Raw genomic sequence first — 13690 nt, forward strand, 5'->3', positions numbered from 1 at the left:
TTGCTCGCCAATATAGATGGCTTATAAAATATCCATGCAAAAAAAATTTTACCGTTAAATTAATATGTAGTTTTGTAAAATATGGAATTAGTCAAAATTATCTGCTAATGCTTCAAAAAAAAAATAATATTTATGTTCAGAAATTGACACCATATCTGCAGTAATTGATCTTTAAGTTATGCCATCATGTGTGTCATAATTAAAAAGTATTGGATGATTTTTGTTGATGATAAGAAAGAACACTACCTTGAGTTTGCACCATTTGGTAATTAGAGAATACCATTCGTTGAGGACAGTGCAGTCGTCATTCCTGATGATATTGTCAACATGAGGTCATCAGCATATATAAGTGTGGAATAAATGTATCTGGTGAAATGTGGTTTCAGTGCCTTTATGTCATTCCCAAGGTTGCAATTTAAACTCAGTCTTATAGATACTTAGGTGAGTAAATATGATAGTTGCATTGCAAGCATATGTGGGGAGGAGAATTTAAAGTGGAAAGTGAGTGATAACAAAATGGATTTGGGAAACTTTTCATGGGAATGAAGGGACATCTCAGGATAGGGAACAGTGGAATGGGATTAACTGGAGTAATATAAGATTGATAGTGTGAGGGTGTCAATAGTTGCATGCTAAGTTCCATTGTCATTAATTCTGTATTGAATCAGTGACTCATGAATTTCTAATAGATATAATTGGAGCTGACCTATGATCATAATGTTTGGTTTTATTTGCCATCCAATTATCATGCATTGAAAAGTCAATTAGTCCTAATCATGTTGTGTGAATTGTACTTGAAGCATGTGGAATATTTTTGTTTCCTTATAAGACAATGCTCTTTAGCAAACTTTCTTTCAACATATGACTTCCAAAATTTTTCTCCTGTCTAGCTGTAGATAAACTGACCCATCTAGTTAATGTCAGGAAAATGCTTTCCTTGCAACCTATTCTTAAAGCATGATAATGGGTGATAGTCTTTGAGTCGCAAGGCCTGTAAATAAAGGATTTGATCCAGCAATGACAAATGGGGCAACACAGGAGTTGTGCTTGGGAGCATAGTTGGGGGAACTCAATTGCCTTGACTGTTACATGTAATTTTTGTCATCAGTTATCAAATCAAGTTGGCTTAGTAGTCACCTGCTGAGGTTTCTTCACATGGCAAGAAATCAATCAGAAGAATTCTCTCTCCTTTCCAAGGATGAATACCATAATCTTGTCAGTAAGTCGTCATTGGTTGGAAATCTCTGTGTTGTAGGACAACTTAGGAGTTTCAGTTGATTGGATTGTTGATGCATCATATTGTGGCACTATTCCCTTGCTAACAAACCTTTATATGAAGGTCATTTATAATCCCTTAAATGCTTGTCATTAAATTCATTTTGAACTGCCCATTTTCACTCCAAAGCTACCATCACCTTTAAGGAGTTCCCAAAGTTTTCTCGAATTTTTTCAATCAATGTAGTTCAGCTCATTTAGAAGGAAAAGAGTAGCATGTGTATGTCTGCACATCTGCCCCTCCTCCTGGGTTAACTTTCCAAATCTCCTCTTTTATTAACTTTACTTTAACATATAGGGCAATTTCCAAACTAAATCCCTTTACTCAAACATCTTAGTTCTGGCGAAGTTAGACTTTTCTGTCGGTTATTTTGAACTGTCCACTACTGATTCTGAGCCAAATTCTTCTCTGTAACTCCCACATCTTCACATTTATAATCATGTAAATAAGAAATTCTTATTCAAAGCACTTCAAATTTATTAAATTAGCAAAACAGTAGACTACAATGTGTGTCCTTGCGGTGAAATAATATGTGAACTATAATGTTTCATGTTCTTATTAGGATCTTACTGGCTCTCCAGAAATTCTTCTGTAGATAAAAACTACCACTTGTAATGCCCAATTATTTTATTTCATACAAAGTTTTTCAATTTCTGTGTCATACTAATGCCTAGGTGTGTGATAAAATTTTTATACCGGTTTTATACTTGGTTTGTGATGCCTAGGCAATGAAACATGTTGTATCAGATTAAATAACTGAGCTGTATAACTTTTGGTTTTTATCTATATGATATGCTGGGTCATTACATTTTGAATAATATATTTAAGCAGATAAGGAATTATTAAATTAAAAATCAATCTTGAATATATTTTAATTCTCACAATGGTATTGTAATAGAAAATTTACTATGGCTTCACCTTATTATCTCGAGCAATTCTTATAGGCAATTTGTTTTGACATGCTATTCTCTTAAAAAGATGCATCGCTAATATTGCATGGAATAGATATACTTAAGTGTGATGTATACAAGTTTTTCTCATTGTCTTTACTCCTGTCACATGTCCTCGTAAATTTTTGGCCAGTAGGATGTGTTAATTCATCAGCTGATAAATTTACCCTTGATGATCATAAATATTTATTTATTATCCATTTTCTAAAGTTAAATTATACTAATTAACATTATGATAATTCATCAGTAAAGCCTCTGAACTGGTGTGACCAGGCATATGTGGTGTGTGAATAGTTATGTCCAAAGTCACTTTATGTAATGGTATTGTATCTCTTTGTGGTTCTTCTCTCAATGTCATTATCATCATGGTATGTAAAGGGATGGGGTTGTTAATTATATACCAGCCCCATTAATTACACAATCTTCAATATTTTTTTCAGATGTACCGGTTGACGGTTCGGTCTAGCAAAGAAAGTGTCTCGCAAGAAGTTTGTGTTCTACTTGCTGAACAATTCTAATAGACTACTTCCACAGGAAATATTACCTTGCTTGTCTACTGAATGCAGACTTTTAAGTGTTAAGCATTCATCTGCAAAAATGTTCATCCGTGTACAGCTCTGGCTGTGTTGATTGCAACTCTGTCAACTTGGGATCATGTGTATTTGAGGAAATTACTATGCAACCAGTTGTATTCATGAATTTGTATTGTATATCTGTAGGATGTGAGTGTGTATGGCAGTGAATATATATAAATATATATATATATATATATAAATATTATAAATATATTTAAGAGATGATGCATTGCTTTTTGTGGGCAATAAGCCTATGCAATCTGTACTTGTTCATTTTATACCGAAAATGGTATGAATATTTGAAATGTTATCAGAGGAGGTGGAGTTATTGTTACAAAATGCAAAGTCACATCTCGGCTATCAGTGTATTCCCAAAGGTGATATGCTGTTCCTGTCCTCTGTTACATTGATAACCTCCCCCATTTTTTTACAACCCAAAACTATGTTATTCATTGGTTTCGCTGCTCTTTAAGTGCATACATAGCTACTATTTAATAAACTTTATGTAGATTATGCATTATTACCACAAAAGTACGTGTAGAATGAAACCAACATGGGTAAAACTCAAAAGGTGTTGTATACTATAAAATGAGTTGTTAGACAACATGCGTAACAGTGAACAGGAATTTGGTCAAGGAATATTTTGTTTGAGCAATAAGACATAGCTTATACTTTCCAACCCCAAAGATGTAAAAAAAAGTGTTTCTGGAGTTTGGCTGTATATAGATATATATAACTTTAATGGTGGTTAATCATGTGAATCGTGTTTCTCTGTATCCCATTTTCTACTTTATTTACTTATATATTTTCTCTTGCTGTTCCTCATCATCCTCTTAATATGTTATTTTTATACACCCCCTTGGCCCAATGAATATCCTGCCTATCGCTACCCCTTTTAATACCCTTTGACATTCCTAATAACCTTAAGAAATTCCTTATGTGTGTGTGTGTGTGTGTACTAAATTTACAGTTAATGCAATTTTTGTTATTTTTATTGCTGTGCATGCCAAAAAATGAATTTCCAGGTCAAATGTGCTTTTTTGTGATACCATTTCATGAAATGTGGGTACAAAGACTACTAAATTAAAGAAAAGGCACAATTTTTGTCGTCAGCTTATGTTTGTTTTTGTTGAAATTTACTTTGTTGTATGATTGGAATCTTTCTTTCTGGAAATGGAAAGAGAGAACTCAACAGTTGTTGGAGGTTTTTAAAAGTGTCCGCTAAGGATGCTTCACCAGTGAGTGCCCCTTTCCACTTCACATGTCTAATTAACGTTTCTTTGTGGCTAACACTTCCAAACCTATTTATACTTAGCTACTGTATATGAAGATGAGCGTGGCAGTTATTTTACACATTCCAGGGACAAGTTTATTACTTGCAGATTTTTAAATTCAAGGCTGCAATCTAATTGATTTGATCATTTTCCTTCTAGACTGGTCATGTTGCACACAGTATAAATAAATATAAATATATATACATAGTTATAAAGAGTTTTGACCTATAGTGTGTGCCTGAAGAAAATAGCTTGTGCATAATTATACAAATGAATTATATGATTGGGACAATAATGAATGATTATGAAACAGCTGATCATGCAAATTAGTTAATTGCCCATGGGGGTCACAGTGCAGCTGAGAAACGATGTTACAGTATTATTAAAGTCTATTGTACAATCATTTTTAATGTAAAACTCATCTTTATTATCTTTGTGATAAGCATTATTTTGACATTGAAACAAGAATTTGTATTCTCTTAGCTGCCTTTGTACTAAGTTGGGTACTTGCAAAGAATTATATTCCAAATTTTCTTTGGCAACTTCATATTTTTGTTGTGCATTTCATATAGATTCGCTACATCTTTAAATTAAGTAAGCAACAATGCTTTTCTCAAATTTGTTCATTTAGCTGACCCTTATTCATGTGGTGTGCCCTGATGAAATTCTTGTACAGTATCTGTGAAAATTTCAATGTATAGAACTGCATCCAAAAGTTTCATCATTTAGAGCATAACCAATTCTTGCTGCTGTCCTCCCCTTTGCTGATGATACTGGCAATGACCCTGCATCACATATTTAAAAAAAAGACCAATTTATGTTACTCTGGTGTAAAAAAAATTAAGTTCTCTCCTCTGGAGGAGAGTAGCCTTCGTCCCTGAGAAGGGGTGAGGAAAATCACTGTAATCCCTCATTGGAAAAAATAAATGTATAAATTGTTGGAATTGTCGAAAGTGCATTTATACGTTGTATGCTGCCTATATTTTGTGACCTTATGAGAAATTTGACTTTGTGGGGTCTATGAATGGTGTGGGGAATAGTATTGTTCACTCCTATGCATCTTTTAATAGTGCATGTCCATTTCTAAAAGTTCTTAGGAAGTTTTTTTTGGGTCAAAGGAAAATGCGAGGCATTGACTAACCTCTGTATCTCTAATATTACTCTACTCTGCCCCCAAACTGCGAAGGTTATTTAAAAAGAGATGACTCGCTGAGGTATGCCGGAAAGGTCTGTAATTTAAGGGGGTTATACTGATATTCATAGAAAATATGAAGGGATAGGTCAAAGCTCTACCCACGAGTTGATTGCAGGAATGGTGAGGGCAGCCTTAACTGACTTGAGGAGTTAATCACATGTGCGCGTTCAGAAGCAGTGTGTTGCCAGTTGAATTAAAAATGCATAAAGCCACTTTTTGTGGGCGTGGTTCTCGGAAAATAGAGAATTTGTTTAAAAAACATGATCGTTTTCACCGCAGCCTTAGTTTTGCCGAACATTTATACTCGGAGGAAAAAAAGTGTCAGTAGATTCAGTTTACAAAGGTGAGCAAATAAATAGTTAGTGCCGTTTCGCGAGGCTTTCTGTTGCTAATGTTAATTAAATGTTGGATCGCCATCATTTTTCTCCATCTTAACCAGTGGTAATGTAACTGAAAATAAATGGAATGGGAAAGATTTCACAAATAGGCTTAATGTCAATACTTTTATTAAAATCTTTGGAAGCATACAATTGTCCATTAATAACTTATTTTGTACATTTAGCAAAATATTATATTTTCTATTAGCTCTGCATATAAGGCATTTTAAGGAATCATGTACTTCGACATGACGTTTTACTTAAGTCTATTTTTCTTAACTCCAACCCATACACAAAAACCTGTAAAGGTATTGACTGTAAATCGTATATTCACAATCGAACATCCAAAGTTATAAGAAAAAAACCTTATCGATAACATTTTCACACTTCGTCTGACGTGATCGGTTCCGTGGTATTCCCTTGCGAAATTAATAATTTAATTATTTTTAACAGAATATGTTTAACACATACATTATTAAATCGATGTAAGAATACCCAACATTTACTCGTCGCCTTATCTTTGTTGGTTAGCAACGACCACTCCACAAAACAACGAATGAACAACGATAAACATTGAGGTGCCTATTTGAATCCTGTGAAGACCCCTATTTACGGAGGTCCCCAAAAAGTTATCGATCACCTTTTCGAGGATATTTAGTGTTATTTATGGGATCAACCTGCGATCATGCAGTTTGTCGTGAGCAGCAGATAGGATGGCGATTATCTAAAGGTACGACTCTAAAAAATAATATTCAATAATACATACTTCTCTGCCTCCCAAGTCTGCCATGGTCACAGATTTACGGCGGTGAAATAGTTTGCTTCGTAACCTCGTCTCGCGAACGGAACGATTCATGGCCTTCAATGAAACATCATAATTTTTTTCTCTCACGCATGTTAAATAATCAATATCTTGTTAGTACCAGACTTCACTCATGCCACGGCCGTACGCTTGCACAGTTCTCTTCATCAGTAAGGCATTTAACCCATAAGAAGTTTAAATCTGCTAAAACCATTACTCTATACAAAAAAATATATGTGTTCTTGGGAGGATCGGTGGGATAACGCGCGTACATTCTCTTGTTGCTTCAAGCTGTGTTTAAATTCATCACAAATTGTAATTATGCATCTAGCACTCGTTTGCTTCAGCTTGATATTGAAAACTTTACTTATTAAAAAGCACCACGTAAATCACCATAATGCTTGGATATATCCAGTCACAAATAATTTGATTATCCTTTGATATTTCTTCATATTTTTATTTTTAGCACTACTGTCTGTGCAGTTTGTTAGCAGTAGCGCCACACGACGTTGACATCAACTGATAGAACCATGTTAAACGGTCACCATCTTAAGCGTTCGTTAGATGGCGTGGAGGGCCACATGATTCACATTGAACACAAAACGATATGAAGTGACATCATATCAATCTCGAGATGATGTTCTGATCTTCACATTTCCGTAGTAGGTAGCCCTTCAACCTATGGTGGTCTTCCGCTCGGCGGATTGCGATTTCCCCCTTTGTCAGTGAATCGGTGTCACTTCCATGAGAGGATTGATCTCTTGTGCGGTCCTTTCCTGTGAGAAAAGAAGAGAACATTAGGATCAAGGAAGTAAACTTCGTATTACCTAGGTAACTTAAATGGTAAAACAAGCTTGTATTACATTTCAATGTATGTGACTATTTGAGAACAAAATCTGGACGGAAATCAAGCTTTAATTTTTTATAATTAAGCGGAAAACACCATGGGAGGTATTTGTAGGCAATCATATAAATTTTAAAATCTTAAGAATTGTTCTTTTTATGTGAATCAAATTTGCCTGCATTTATATGAACTATATGTGATGAAAATGTTAATCTCAATATCAAATTAATTTAATATGTATGATGTTCTGTCATACTGAGAAAATTTGCAGGTATCCACGTATCATACCTTTCACAGGCATCACACTTACAACAGCTTTACGCTGCTATGTTTTTTAGTGGTTTTTATCGTCAGAGGGGAAAGAAAAACATATTCCCAATAATTTTAAATATTACGTCGCATTTATACTGTCTAAATCAATGTCTTATATATGCATCTACAGATACATCGCAAAGTCGCAGTTGTAGTAAAATTATGAATGTTTAAGTATGAAAAAATCCCTTTCAGAAAGAAAAGCATTGGCCTTATTTTCGACACGTTCTTGAAAAAACTTGTAGTAAGCTTAAGGAGGCAGCATGGACCGTCATATCTTTTTCCATTGGATACAGGGGATAATAAATTCAACACGCTTCATTCTGATACCTAAGGAATCTGACCGAGAGAAATACAAGAACCAGTAACCGCGTCAATGCCCCCATATAAAAATTAATTATTTGAATTAATTTGAAGGCCACTTAAAGTAATTCCTTTTCCATTTGTGAGAAACTGCAAAGCGTCGCGAAGTGCGGAATATGTTTCTTTTCGGCGAAAACAGATCGGGCACATTCAGAACCATCGGTGTCGTCGGCTTGCATTTCATCGTTTTGTAGATCCTAAGCAAGATTGATTGTAGGCATTACTTGATATCATTGATACTTAACTTAATCAGGACATACATTATGACTTCATCCTTTGCTTTACTAATATTAAAATGTCCTAGTTTAGTTGTAGAGGTGCATCCCACAGTGGCTAAAAAGTAGAAAATATCGAGGGTTTTTTTACCAAGAAAAATCAAGTCAACTTAATGAAAAATTAAATAATTTACTGATGATACATTTCGCCATTTGAAAACTCCAATGCACCATCGTGGTAACTTGATGGTTAGCAATCCAAGCTCGAATCTGGGTTACGCAGTCAGCGGTCAGTCACACGCTTCAGTTATACGTAAGATTAAATATGGAACAAATAATCGGCATTCATTAGGTGTCCCGGCCTTCTGCGCCCGCTTTGTACTCCGATTCGCATACGTAGTTCGTACGCTCCATCAAGATTCGCGTTTCATTTACCTTCTTACCTAAATCAATTTCTATTGCACTCACTTAGTAACCTTTATTAAATGCCACGATACATAAGTATTCGCAATAACAATGATTTATTTAATATCATGAACTTCCTTACGAATTGGCGATCGGTACCGATACAGCGGTGATTCCATCCTCTCTTTCGTTCAATGCAATGGTGAGTTTGATAATAAATTTTAATTGAATCAAGTTGCCATCCATAAATTGCAAAATTCGATGGAATTGTTCTTCCCCTACCTTGTCACAGTATTCAGCTTCCCCTTTAAATATTGTCACTTCCTAGTGTGATATTTCATTGCTCTGGATATCTCCCGTAATGTTCTTCGGATTCTTTGTACTGGTAAGATTGATGATACTCACTGTCCAGCCGAGGAAATACCAAAAGCATAGAAAGTTGAAATTCCGCAGACAGGCATGCAACGCATTACCAGAGTGTGCAAGAATATTTTCCTTTCTTTTCCAGATGCGGAGATCGCTTTGTCTACAAAGTTTTCGCAATATATCGTTTTCCTCTGTATTTCTAAAAATTCGAAAGCCGCGCCATAAAAAAATGACACTAAAAATTCGCATCTGCCGAAGGAAAGCATATCTTATTTTTTTAACACTTTTCATGAAGGGAAAATAGTTATAAATTTTCTGAAATTATCAAAGCAAATAAGATGTAAACTCTGGAATTAGGATGCAAGCGGCGTGTGGACTTGAAAATATTCATTTTCCTAATCAAATTAACAATAATAAACTCATGTAGCTGCCCTGTAAGTCACCTTTTTGCTTGATTTTTACGGATATACCGTTTTTCTTTCACGTATTTATAGTTGACATCTATTTACTATCCCCGTCGGGAGAGTTCAGTTTAAGCAATACAGCGCGGAGAAAAACTAAATAAATTAGTTCGATGTGTTTTAAGCTGAACTTTAAATTATGCTCAGCCTTTCGTGGGCTACGGTTAATAACCGTTCACATGCGAGAGAATTATCAAGTGTGGTGAAATGCATATTGGATTTCCTTTAGTCGTCAGCTCTCAGAGAGTTAAAACGTGCTTGAGGACAATTATCAAAACCACTAAGACTGGTATTAATCGGTAAAAAAGAGGAAATCGTTAAATATAAGTAATTCTATTTATTTTAATTATTGATACAAATTCTGCTGATTAAATACTGGTATGGAATATTATGCGACGGTAATAGATAAACGAATCAAATGAGTGTTAATTCTTTTTGTGCCCAGTTCATGGAAGCAGTAAAAAAATTAAATTCCACAATGCGAGCGTTTCTAGAGCTGACGACAGGACATGGTAATATTTCCCTAGGTTTTATCCTGTAGGAATACATTCATGGAGCTATTTTGCTATTAATTGGCCAATTGGAAATACCCTACTAAACCCTGCCTTTCCTGAGACTCGACCAGTCGATCGCGCCCCCCCCCCTTGCCATGAAAAACCTGTAATCTACGCGCATTGTCTTGCCTCAACGACCAAGTCTGCGATCAGTTTCAGGAACTGGAAATGATTGAGGGTGATGAGAGAAATGCAGCCATTTGGCAGTAAGCTAGGACTTTGATGGGAGTTAATATCTATGGTGACCTTAATTAAGGATCGTCCAAATGAAGCATGGATTACAGTGTTTAAATTTAGTTTTCTTCGCTATCAGAAAATACGTCGCAGTGAATTGTCTGGGACTAAGTGGTTGTGTGCAACTCGCCAGCAAAACACGTGTGGGCAGACCTTTTCAACCGATTAAGGATTTTAATTTAGGCGACAGGATTGAGAAAAACCTTCTAGGTCGGTGTGGCCTGACGTACGCCTTTCACTCAATTGAATTGACAAGTGTTTACACTTTTTAGACAATTTTAAAAGGGGAAAAATGCCCCTTTATGGTATTTTGGACATAGCAATTCTTTTCTGTGTTATGTGCTAAAGGAATAAATCTTAACTTTACTGCGAGTAGGGTGGCCAGACGTAGCCAATCCATTAGTAACAATGGCAAGGCAGTAAGGTTAACATTCATTCATATATGCACTCGGAACCTTAGAGCAAATTTCGAAATTCGTTGGTGAAAATACACATTACTGCTTTCGTGAGTTATAATTTGAGTGAATACAGTGTTATTATAATTGTTCGTAGGTTATATTTAATATGGTGGGGGGGGGTATCTATAAGCGCAATAGTGAACATCCCAAAATCTTCCTATGATACACCAAAACAAGATCTTTGAAAGGGGGAATTCTGGTCGTCCAACCCCCGGAGCAAGCTAGTCGTGTCACACTACGAGCCGAAATGTTCCGTGTGTTTCAAATAATTCATCGATGCCACCGACTTATTCAGATACACTCGGAGACGATTAAAAAAACTCTTGCATGTTTCAAAGGGAAGGTAAATTTCGTGCATCAATGAAATACCCCATCGAGGAGGATACTCTTCGGTTTTCCATAGACTGACATTCACATGCATCTAATGGGAGGTGAATTAGTTCTCTCCAATCAAACTTCATATTTCGCGACTCGAAAAGCAGGTGTCATGGTGAAATGTCAAGAAATCATTGAAAAGGTTTCCCGGTCACTTGACCTCCGCCGTCTTCTGTAAACCTATCGATAGCAGCCCTGGGGACTAATGCCGCGGAAGGTGTTTGAGCCAGCAGGACAAACACGATGCTTGCTACTTTCACCCCAAAGGTTCTGTGATTTTTATCAATGACGGGAGTTTCCCAGCTCAAATGCCGGCACTCATAAACAGCATGTACGAGTATTCGTAAACTAGTCGCTATGCCCGGCTTCGTTGGACCAAATTATTCGTACAGCTGTAACATTTAACTCGTATTATAGACCTTATGTGCGTGGGCAGATTCTTCATCACGGTGTCGTCTGTAGGCACGCGACTTTGCTGTTGCTCAGGATAAATGCGATTCGATAATGCCAGGTATAATGAACTCTGAATTCGAAAACACGAACTGATGCACTTTAAAAGCTAAATCTTAAAGATATAATTCGTGAGCATCGAATTTCGCAGCAACATTTTATCGAAAAAAGGTAGAAATTTTAAAGATAACTTATAAAGAAATAATCAGAGATCATCGGATTTTGCAGCAGATGTTTACGTCTGTTCAGCTGTCGGTATAAATCGTAATATACTTTTGTAAATTGTATATTAGCTAAAGAATGAACGCGAGTTTAATTGTCGCCCCTCATTGAAGTGAATAAATTGCAATCTTAATTCGGAGTGAAACATGTGCTGTCATCTCTGTGCGACATAACATATTTAAAGCAATCGATTTTTTCCATCACAAAGATGTCGAGTATAATTATATCCAAATTGTATCCAGCTCGTTTTACTTTGTGTATTTTTACCCTATTAATCTAAAAAGTTAGAAGCTCTTACTCCTAATCGCCTTGGCTTGATATTTTCTCAAAAAAACAAACAAACAAATTATTTTCAGATTTATATATTAGTAAGAAATCAAAGAAATCAATATTAATAAAACAAAGGTTATGCGATTTTCTAGAAAGAAAAAGGCTAAGCTAAACATTAAAATAGGAGGGCAAAAACTAGAACAGGTAGAATAGTTTACGTATCTCGGAAGTGTTTTGGACCAACACGGTCAAAGTAGTAAGGAGAAGAATTGCGCTAGCAAAGAGGCTTTCACAAGGAGGAGGGAGTTAATGAGAGGGACGTTGAGTAGGGATATTAAGAAAAGACTCGTCAAAACTTTGATATGGAGCGTAGCTATGTACGGTGCGGAAACGTGTTCAATGAAGCAGGAGGATAGACGTAGACTGGAGGCTTTTGAAATGTGGGTGTGGAGAAGAATGGAGAAGGTGAAATGGACCGAGAGGAAAACAAATGAGGAAGTACTTCGTATGGTGGGCGAAGAGAGGGGTTTGTTGGGAGAAACTTATGGAGGCAGAAAAAATGGATGAAGGGCGTATTAATCGGCAGTGGGATGTTGAAGATTGTAATAGAGGGGAGAATGTTAGACAAACAAGGAAAGGGCAGGAACAGGATAGGGATTTTGGACGGGATGAAGGGAGGACTCAGAGATGAAGAGGGACCTGATGTAGATTAGGATGTTTTGTTTTCCTAGGAGTCACAAAATATATATTTAGTAGCTGTGTTCATCCAAAAACCTACCTTAACCGGTAGATTACCTAATAATGATAATAATAATATATGACTGAGATGAGGATTTCTACTCCAAATGGGTCAAAATGGTTCATGGACCCCCATCCTTTTTTCCGCGTGCCATTAAAAATTTTAGAAACTATCGAAATCAATCATTAGAAACTACGAAATTATTATGAAAAAAATAATAATGTTTGGTTGAATTTTTCGGGTATATTTTGATACAGCTTGCTGGACAAGTCCCACAATGTGAAAACTGCCAGACATTATTCGATTTTTTATGATGTTGAAATTTGCAGGAATAGTGAATTGCCCTTTATCTCCATTTAGATTCTTTACCACAGGAGCCCGCAACTATATCCAGACTCGCATTAACGGATTTGGCACTCCTACTTGACGCTGAAATCTGACATCAACGTAACTTCCGTGGATTTATTTATACCCAAATTAAAATGGAGTATAACACCTTCGATATTACAGTCCAGACGAATAGCAAGGGTCAGTGTCCCAAGTGTCTCGCGTAATCCCTTTTTGCAGTCCAGCTTGCTTGTTCCTGTCCATGTTTCTCTAATTATTTTATTGAAATTTATATATCGTTACAGTAGGTTAAAATATACCAAGAGACTAACCGCTGCTGAAATCGCAAGTCCCGACTTCCACTGTCAGTCAATCTGCCAAGTCTTTCTATATATATACTATATATATATATATATATATATATATATATATATATATATATATATATATATATGAAGAAGGCCTCTGAGGGGGCCGAAAGCTCGAAGAATTTACCGTGTGAGTGTCCTTTTAAATGTTGCTATTCTATTCTATTTGTGTTATATTGTGTCAGCCCATTATTTATATATATATATATATATATATATGTAAAACATACTATATATGTATATATATAATGATTTGGACAGCAACAAACAATATAGAA

The 13690-nt window shown here is 35.8% G+C and overlaps 2 protein-coding genes across 4 annotated transcripts in view; both read left to right on the top strand.

The window, feature by feature from the left end:
• AP-2alpha (adaptor protein complex 2, subunit alpha) overlaps window positions 1-5019 on the top strand; it is an 86912-nt gene extending 81893 nt beyond the window's left edge. For both annotated transcript variants that reach the window (XM_071596318.1, XM_071596319.1), the window contains exon 20: window positions 2667-5019. In XM_071596318.1, the coding sequence (XP_071452419.1) occupies window positions 2667-2744 (78 nt within the window). In that variant the 3' untranslated portion in view covers window positions 2745-5019. The remainder of the gene's footprint in view (window positions 1-2666) is intronic.
• Window positions 5020-6257: 1238 nt separating this feature from the next.
• LOC139697881 (uncharacterized) overlaps window positions 6258-13690 on the top strand; it is a 252970-nt gene continuing 245537 nt past the window's right edge. For both annotated transcript variants that reach the window (XM_071596742.1, XM_071596743.1), the window contains exon 1: window positions 6258-6377. The gene's annotated coding sequence lies outside the window, so the exon portion shown is untranslated. The remainder of the gene's footprint in view (window positions 6378-13690) is intronic.

This window comes from Hetaerina americana, unplaced genomic scaffold, assembly GCF_022747635.1.
Source record: "Hetaerina americana unplaced genomic scaffold, ioHetAmer1.1.p SCAF_8, whole genome shotgun sequence".
NCBI classification, from domain to species: Eukaryota; Metazoa; Arthropoda; class Insecta; order Odonata; family Calopterygidae; genus Hetaerina; species Hetaerina americana.